Source organism: Alosa alosa, chromosome 19, assembly GCF_017589495.1.
Source record: "Alosa alosa isolate M-15738 ecotype Scorff River chromosome 19, AALO_Geno_1.1, whole genome shotgun sequence".
NCBI classification, from domain to species: domain Eukaryota; kingdom Metazoa; phylum Chordata; class Actinopteri; order Clupeiformes; family Clupeidae; genus Alosa; species Alosa alosa.
This window is the reverse complement of record NC_063207.1, coordinates 16,737,865-16,746,163: the sequence shown is the minus strand read 5'-3', so window position 1 is coordinate 16,746,163 and position 8,299 is coordinate 16,737,865. Positions and strand designations below refer to the sequence as shown.

General features: G+C 44.8%; 1 protein-coding gene across 2 annotated transcripts in view; it reads right to left on the bottom strand.

The window, feature by feature from the left end:
- Positions 1-1,761: 1,761 nt before the first annotated feature.
- Positions 1,762-8,299, bottom strand: part of gabrg1 (gamma-aminobutyric acid type A receptor subunit gamma1) — a 13,288-nt gene continuing 6,750 nt past the window's right edge. For both annotated transcript variants that reach the window (XM_048228505.1, XM_048228506.1), the window contains 8 exons: positions 7,910-7,977; positions 6,514-6,734; positions 5,791-5,873; positions 4,809-4,946; positions 4,465-4,617; positions 4,020-4,219; positions 3,348-3,696; positions 1,762-3,285 (listed from right to left, as the gene is read on the bottom strand). In XM_048228505.1, coding sequence (XP_048084462.1) covers positions 3,421-3,696; positions 4,020-4,219; positions 4,465-4,617; positions 4,809-4,946; positions 5,791-5,873; positions 6,514-6,734; positions 7,910-7,977 — 1,139 coding nt within the window. In that variant the 3' untranslated portion in view covers positions 1,762-3,285; positions 3,348-3,420. The remainder of the gene's footprint in view (positions 3,286-3,347; positions 3,697-4,019; positions 4,220-4,464; positions 4,618-4,808; positions 4,947-5,790; positions 5,874-6,513; positions 6,735-7,909; positions 7,978-8,299) is intronic.

Genomic DNA, 8,299 nt, shown 5'->3' with positions numbered 1-8,299 from the left:
CACCTCGACACACAATCAAACAATTCGCATAGGTGCACTTGAAACCCATACAAGCAGAAAACGCTGCCATCTTGTTTCACACGTATAAGCGTAAACCTAAGCTGCCACTGCTAGGAGGAGGTGGTGTTGGGGAAGAGAGGAGAGGAGATGAGAGGAGTGGAGAGGGAGGAGGGAGAGAAGAGGAGCAGCAGAGGAGAGGAGAGGAGGGGAGAGGAGAGGAGCGGAGAGGAGAGGAGGGAGAAGGAGAGGGAGGGAGGAGGAGAGGAGAGGAGAGAGGAGAGAGGAGAGGAGAGGAGAGGAGAGGAGGAGAGGAGAGGAGAAGAGAGGAGAGGAGAGGAGAGGAGGAGAGGAGAGGAGAGGAGAGGAGGGAGATGAGGAGAGGAGAGGAGAGGAGAGGAGAGGAGGGAGAGGAGAGGAGAGGAGAGGAGGGGAGGAGGAGAGGAGGGAAGAGGAGGAGAGGAGAGACAGAGAGTCACGCTCGGCATCGCCTCCCCGCCACTAGCCGCGCACACTAGATGAAAGCCTCATCAGGGACACGAGGCGGCAGCCATGGCAAAATGTTGTTACGCTGGTAATGTATCCCCTGGAAGAGCACAAGCGCATTGCACACACACACATAATATATGCTGATCCTAAAGACCTAACCATATACAAAACCTCCCCCTCAAAAATAAGCAGAGGTACATACACCCTGACCCATACTGTTAGTGATGTTGTTTGAAGTTTGATCTTTCCCTCCTTCTATCAAGTATACACATACACACACACACACACACACACAGACACACACTTTTCCCCAGAGCTGCTTTGCTCTTGTATGAGCCATCACAGAAGCTCAACATTTTCTCCTTCCAGAGGACACACACATTTCCCAGAAGGCCTGTGCAGCCACACACACACACACACACACACCACCCTCATTACCCTCGGAGCTGTGTGCTCTGAGGAGGAATGAGTCACATCGTTAGAGGAGCACTCCCTCTCACCAGCACAGGTCGACCTCGAGGAAGTTCCTAGGAAGAAGATGCACATAAACCAAACCAGGCAACTGAAAGCTATCTGCGCACCAGACACACGCTCTACTCTAACATAGCAGATCTTCCTTGCTATTTACACAAGAATATACTGTCAAACAGATCTCATATATAATCTCACATCATATTTTATTTGAAGTGGAAGCAGTCAACATAGGCAAGTTGGTGTTTGTTGCTCTGTGCAGGTGCAGTATTGGGCCCTGTAAAGGGAGGCTTAGTATTTCAAAGTGTAGATGGCTTACGTTTTTAAATGCTGGTTGTCTAAACTGCTCTAGTACTCAATTCTACTGTACTCTATTCTAACTATTACTACTACTATTACTCAAACTATTACTTAGTATGCAAACATCTTCTAGAGTCAAACTATCTGTCCATGCAGCATGGCTTTAAAAGCGATTCTGTGATCGTTTTAAGTAAAGTACATTTTTTTTTTGACATTTACAAGATAGTCCACACTGGCATGTTTTCTTTGTAAATGCAATATAAATAAAGTGTCAGGTGTGACTGTGGGCTTTCGTCTTGTACAAAAAGGAGATTGGACTGGGGAAACGATGGCTCAGCTGTCTGTGTTCGGATGAGCCCAGCACTTTTGCTGCACAGCTTGTTTGGTTTGGTAGATTACATCCCTGCTTGTGATTAACAATGTTAGCGCATTTCTGTTTATGCCACACTTTTGTTCAGTATGTGCAGGGGACCCCCCCCACCACCACCACCACCACCACCACCAACCATCCCCCCACACACAAACACACACAAACAAAAAAAAACACCTCAGAGGTCATGTCCCCCATCAAGGGCTTTTGAGAGGGTATGGTACATGAAGAAAACAAAAACAAAGGGCCTGGCCACCTTTGCAGATGGCCAATCTAACAAACAAAATAAAAGCAGGAAAGAAAACAACTGCCTTTAAAAAGGGTGCAGATTCGTCTGTAAATGCTCTGATAGTGTATCTTATTCACTGTAAAAAAGTCAACCAGTACCTTTGAGGGAAACTGTATTCTTGATAAATAAAATTTTACATTTTTGAAAAACATTAACACTGTCATCTGATTCTAAATCTGTTAAACCCTATGAAGAGTCAACGTTCACGCCAAAAAACTCAACAAAATATACCCTCCAGAGTGCGATGTATACTAGTTTTTGACTTTTCAATAGTTCTACTGCACACCATCAGCATCTGGAGGAAGAAGGGCTATGCACAGGGATTTTGAACCTTGATGGATCCTATGGAGAGTCAAGTCAACACTGATCTTATGAATAGAAGCTCCATTTGATCTGATTCAAAAAGCCTCTGTAGAAATACATGCCAGGCAATAAATCCTGGCCTTCAGCTAGAGATTATAATGAGGTTCTTTCAAACATCTAACTTTCCCAACTTTACTGTTGTAGAGAATGCACATTTCAAAGTACATTATCTTCATTAGAATGCTACAGAGCAAGGTGAACCCCCTGCAGTTCCTTCCTTCATAAATAGCACACATTCCTTGAATAAGCTGTCTATGGTTACACTTTCTCTGCATTACTATGTAATAAAATGTAGCTATACGGTAATTACACATACTATGTGGTAATTCCCATTATATTAGCATGTTTGTCATTCATGCATAGCCTGCAAATACACAGTTTGCAAGTCATCTCAGCAGTAGTGCAAAATTATTGTATAACTATTCAGTAATAAATTCAATTGTAGAAAGTGTAACCTTAAATGAGGGTTTATACTCTGTGATAAAACATGCAAACAACTACTTGACAATCATAAATGTCAAGCTCCACAACCCAATAAAAACTGTGTTGTGGAAATAAAAAAAATAATTCCATTAGCATTATTGCACCCATTACTCATAATGCTTCATAATTTTCTAGAATAATCAAAGTCCTCAAAAATATGGGTGTCAGAGAAATGAGTATTTCTGTGAAAGTGTGAAAATGACAAGAAAAGTCAGCTCAAATGATCTTGTGCCTTTTTGTTACAAATCAAATCATCTACTTTCCTCAGGCTTTTGTGGGCTGGTCGCAGCAGCCTACCACTTGACAGAGTATAAACCTAGCTCCATGATACGCTGACAGTATCTTTCCCTCAGCCACACACACTTTTCTCAGACACATATAGGTTAACTTCCCCACTCCTTATTTCAGGTTTCAATTCTGAATTGGCTTTTACCTGATAGTTTTATGAGAACAAATACAAATATTCCTAACACTCTTTTGTGTGTGTATTTGTATATTGTAGTGCCACATTGTTGTAGAGAGCCAACAATTAAGGGTTAGCCATTTACAAATGATACTTTCATTTACGTTGCTTTTTCTTATAACATCACATTTTCCCTTCATTTCTCTCACACACATTCACACTATGCTACAATTTCCTAAACTTGCATAATTTACTTTACAAGTACAGGTACCCGACCCAGTAGACAAGATTGAAGAGGCCGAATGCGGTGGGGAAGAATATTCTGGAATAGGAGTCGATTTTGGAGACGTGCACATGCATCCTGTTCTCTCTCCACCTCCCCGAGCGACAGTCGTCAAAGCAACAGAAGAAGCTGGTGCAGTCCTTCCCGTCTAGACACTCGTAGGCAAAGTCGTCATCGTCATGGTACGGGACGATGTTGTTCATCTGCAGCAGGGATGTGCCCGGCCTGATGTCCATCATGCTAGATTTCTGCAAGGCAATTACAAAAAAACATATACGCTGACAAAAGAGCCACAATGAGGCCTGAAAAAAATAGTAGATTAATGCAAATGTAATGTAATGTAAAGCATATTCATAAGATGAGCAAACAGCACTCCTCAGTCAAAACCTGCACCGCAGCTGTCAGACTACTAGCAGCTGCAGAGATGTTAGCCTAATTAAGTGTTACTGCCTTGTTTTTTCCCCCGCCTGCAATTATCTGTGCATTTTGTTAATGATGTGTTCATCATTGGCCCTTTTATGCTAGCTTATGGTGTGCTGTTAGCGCAGCGGGGGTGGAGAAGATCACTCACGTTGGGGGGCTGGGATTTGGCCTTCTTGCTCTGCCGGTTGCTGGTGAAGTAGTGGAGGGTGCCGTACTCCATGAGAGCTGCGAAGGTGAAGATGAAGCAGACGGACACAAAGAGATCCATGGCCGTCACGTAGGACACTTTTGGCAACGACTTCCTGGAGATGGTGCTCAGGGTTGTCATGGTGAGCACCGTGGTGATACCTGGGCCAATCAAAATAAACATATTTGGTGTTTTCCTGTACCAAGACTAGCCTTCCCAATAAGCTCACTTATTTATAAACATCACTGCTAGCTAAAGAAGTCACCTCAAATAGGAGACCGTTCAAAGTCTGAAACTTAGTTCAATAAATTTGCTGTCACTCATTCAGTGATGTCAGATGTGCAACAAATAAAAAACTCTAACTTAATAGCAACTTTCGTATTTCCAGTCACATCATTTGTCATACCGAGTGAAGTTCTTGCTGGCACAGCATCTTTGTTAATCCAAAAGGAGACCCAGGAGAGCACTACGATCATGCTGCAGGGAATGTAGGTCTGGATGGTGAAATAGCCCATCCTTCTGCTCAGCTCAAAGAAGATGGTCATGATGACGTATTCACCTGAAGAAAGACACACACACACACACACACACACACGCGCACGCACGCGCGCACGCACACACACACACGCACACGCACACGCACACGCACACACACACACACAAACAAACACAAAACATCCTTACATGATCCTTTTACATGCAGGCTTTGGTTTGGTTTATTTGAGGTGGAAGAGAAGCCATCAGACTAACCTGACTGTGTGTGTGCGACGTCAGTGGCATTGCGCAGTCCCACAAAGGCAAACTGGTAGAGCCTCCAGTACCGCTGATCTGCTACCTCCACGGACCGACGCTGCCAGCGGTACATAATCTCATTTTTAGGGTAGCCATCTGGAGGATGGGGAGACACACACACACACACACACACACACACACATACGCACCATATACAATGCGGCACCACCATGCAGTGAAAAGTGGAGAGGGGGCCGTATGCACACACATCACACGCAAAACAAAAGAAAGACATTAATCATCAGGAAACTGAATCTTACCCAGACTTAAACCATTTCTCTCCATCACACACACACACACACAACCACACACACACACACACACAACCACACACACACACACACACACACAATGGCACAGCTCAGAAGCTTATACAAAAATGGGATGTCCTGGTCAATACACTCTGCCCATGGTCAGATGAAAACACCAAGAACAAGAAAACACAAAGAAAAACACACACAAACAACCACTACAACAACACAAAAGTGGAGTGGATGAAAAGAAACACTGATGAAGACAAGAGAGAGAGAGAGAGAGAGAAAAGGAGGAATGGAATGGATTTGCTGACGGGGGGATGGGAAGCGTCATTCCTCTCCGCCGATACAGGGGAATGACCACTGACAGCAGAGCTGCAGGGGCAGATCAGATGGCCAGCTGAGGTGAAGCTTGGGCATTGATCAACTGTCAAAGCTTATTTGCAGGTGATTAGATGACCAAGGGCAAAAACAAATGGGGATTGGTGGACTGCCGGACACAGCTGGCACTGGCCACCAACAGCAGTGTGCTTTGATTGGTAAACCAATATCAGTGATGCATGGTGATTGGCTAAAGGTTGGTTAAGGTGATTGCTAATTGGTCTACTGGGGTGGGTGGGTGGGGTGGTGGGGGTGGAGTATGCGCAGGGGATTGGTTGCCTGATTGGTGAACGTGTTCCACCTACAGCTGGAGAACTCCAGGGGGCAGGAATGTTCATCCATGGGAAAGTTATGCAGCTTTAGGTAGCATTCCGCATTAATAGTCAACCTGACAAACGAAAGCAAAGTGCAAAGTAGAAAAAGAAAAGAAAAAACAAATGTGTTCAGTTGTGGTGTGGATTAGCACACTAATATCGCCTTGATTTACAAAATACGCTAATGATAATGTAAACTATTTTAACACATGCAAAACAATGTCAGAACCTGCAATTTGCTAATGCAAATGTCTTGCTCCAATACGTAAAACATTGGGTTTGGTCCGTTTTGTGCATCTTGTTTCTAATTCACTACAGACTGCAGTAAATCAAGGCCGATGTATTCATCTAAGCTAAGTAAATCACTGACACTTTCTTGAAGGTCCAGCATCCATGAGCGTTTCATTGCCTATTAAAATTTGACTGTGCTGTGATGTTCCCTCATGCATATTTACCTTCTTTGATTAATGTCTGCCTGAAAATGTCACACACTGGTCCTTCAAGAAATGAATGACCAAATACCAAAGTCTGGTCTCTAGACAGGATAGATGTGGTCTGTGCAGGTAGTGCCATACTGTGCATGCTCACTCCAGAAAACAAGTGCTCAAAAACAACACAAAAGCAAAAAAAAAGACTTCCCATATTTAAGAAATCTAAACGGTGGATGTCACTAAGGACCAAACAGTGCATGAACAATGCAGGCAAGCATCCTACCTTAGAGTGTACATGACCCGCCCATTGCTCCAGAGACGCAGCAGCCGATTGGGTGTGGTGATCCAGTGGGCGTCGGACTTGCGGGAGTTGCGGAAGAAGGTGTCCGGGATCCAGATCTTGCCCACCATGTTGCTGTTGAGCATCAGCAGTTTCATGGTGCTGTTGAACTTCAGGCGACTGTCGTACCACGTCTGAGCGAAGAAGATGTCAATGGTGTACTCCTGGTGGACAGAAAGATGCACATCACACACCACAAGGATGTTGAGTACTGCAAAAAATGAATTGCAGTCTCACTCCTTACACCCAAACAAACTTACACAGGCACATCATACACACACACACACACACACACACACACACACACACACACAGAGAGAGAGAGAGAGAGAGAGAGAGAGAGACACACACACACACACACACACACACACACACACAGAGAGAGAGAGAGAGAGACACACACACACACACACACACACACAGAGAGAGAGAGAGAGACACACACACACACACACACACACAGAGAGAGAGAGAGAGAGAGACACACACACACACACACACACACACACTTTGGAATGTGGCGTTTGCTTCACGCCGGCTGAGTGACACTGACAGTGTAATTCTCGTCACCCAGGAAACCAGCGGCGGCAGGTGTTACCTCAGCAGGCTGTCATTCCAGCACTTCAGCGTGCTTCCGTATCTCTTACGTGACGACGAGAAACAGACACAATCCCGCCGCCGCCCCTGCTGCAATTGCCTGCTTGCCGGGAGTAATTTCCTCTGCCGGCAGTGATAAGGACAAAAGAGCACTTAGAGATGTCCACCACCCCCTCCACCCCCCCTCCATCACCATCGCACACCAACCACACCAACCCCACCTTGCTGTCTTTAATCAGTGGGCCGGAGCGTTGGGCAATTTCTAAAATGTGTTGTGAAGGTCACAGTCAGTGGCAGCGAGCCGGCGAACTCGGGAGCAACAGAGAAATCTCGGAGCATGTCAAAACAGAAGTCGCAGTGGAGCAGAACGGAGCGGAGAGGAGTGTAATCTCACGCCGTGTGAGACAGAGGAGCAGAACGGAGCGAAGAGGAGTGTAATCTCACACCATGCGAGACAGAGGAGCCAGGATGAACTGAGAAGGGGCCCTGATAAATATTGAATTAGATATAACACTCTCAGGGAGCTTAGACACGTCTCTGCCTGTGAGGGGCTTAGTTTCACAGTGTTTGTCTTAATGGGTGTTGAATTGGGAAGGGGCTGCCTGCCGCACACACATACTCACACACTCACACACAAAAACACACTCTCTCTCTTTCACACACACACACACACACACACACACACACACACACACACACACACACACACACACACCAAGTGTCACACCAATTATGTGCTCACCATGTTAATAGGGTCCACAGGCCCGATGCTGTTCACATAAACGGCAGTTTCGATCACTGTGGGTCGTACTGAAATGCACCAATTCGACACAAATTATTTGCAGATTCTGTGAGAGACATGTAGTGCAAATACAAAATGGCTACATACATGCAAAGGGGAAAAAAGATTAATTAGTTATACATGCAAAATTAATCTTAGCACATTATACCAACTATCAAAGAAATGTTGTTTTATTCATATTCTAACATAATATTTAAACACAAAATGAGTATATCTTTAGTTTTTAAATATGCATAAAGCACATTTAGTGGTAGTAATTGTGCAGAATCACAGAACCCATGTTTATGAGAGGCATAAGAGGGTTTTCTCTCACTATTACTGCCCCTAGTT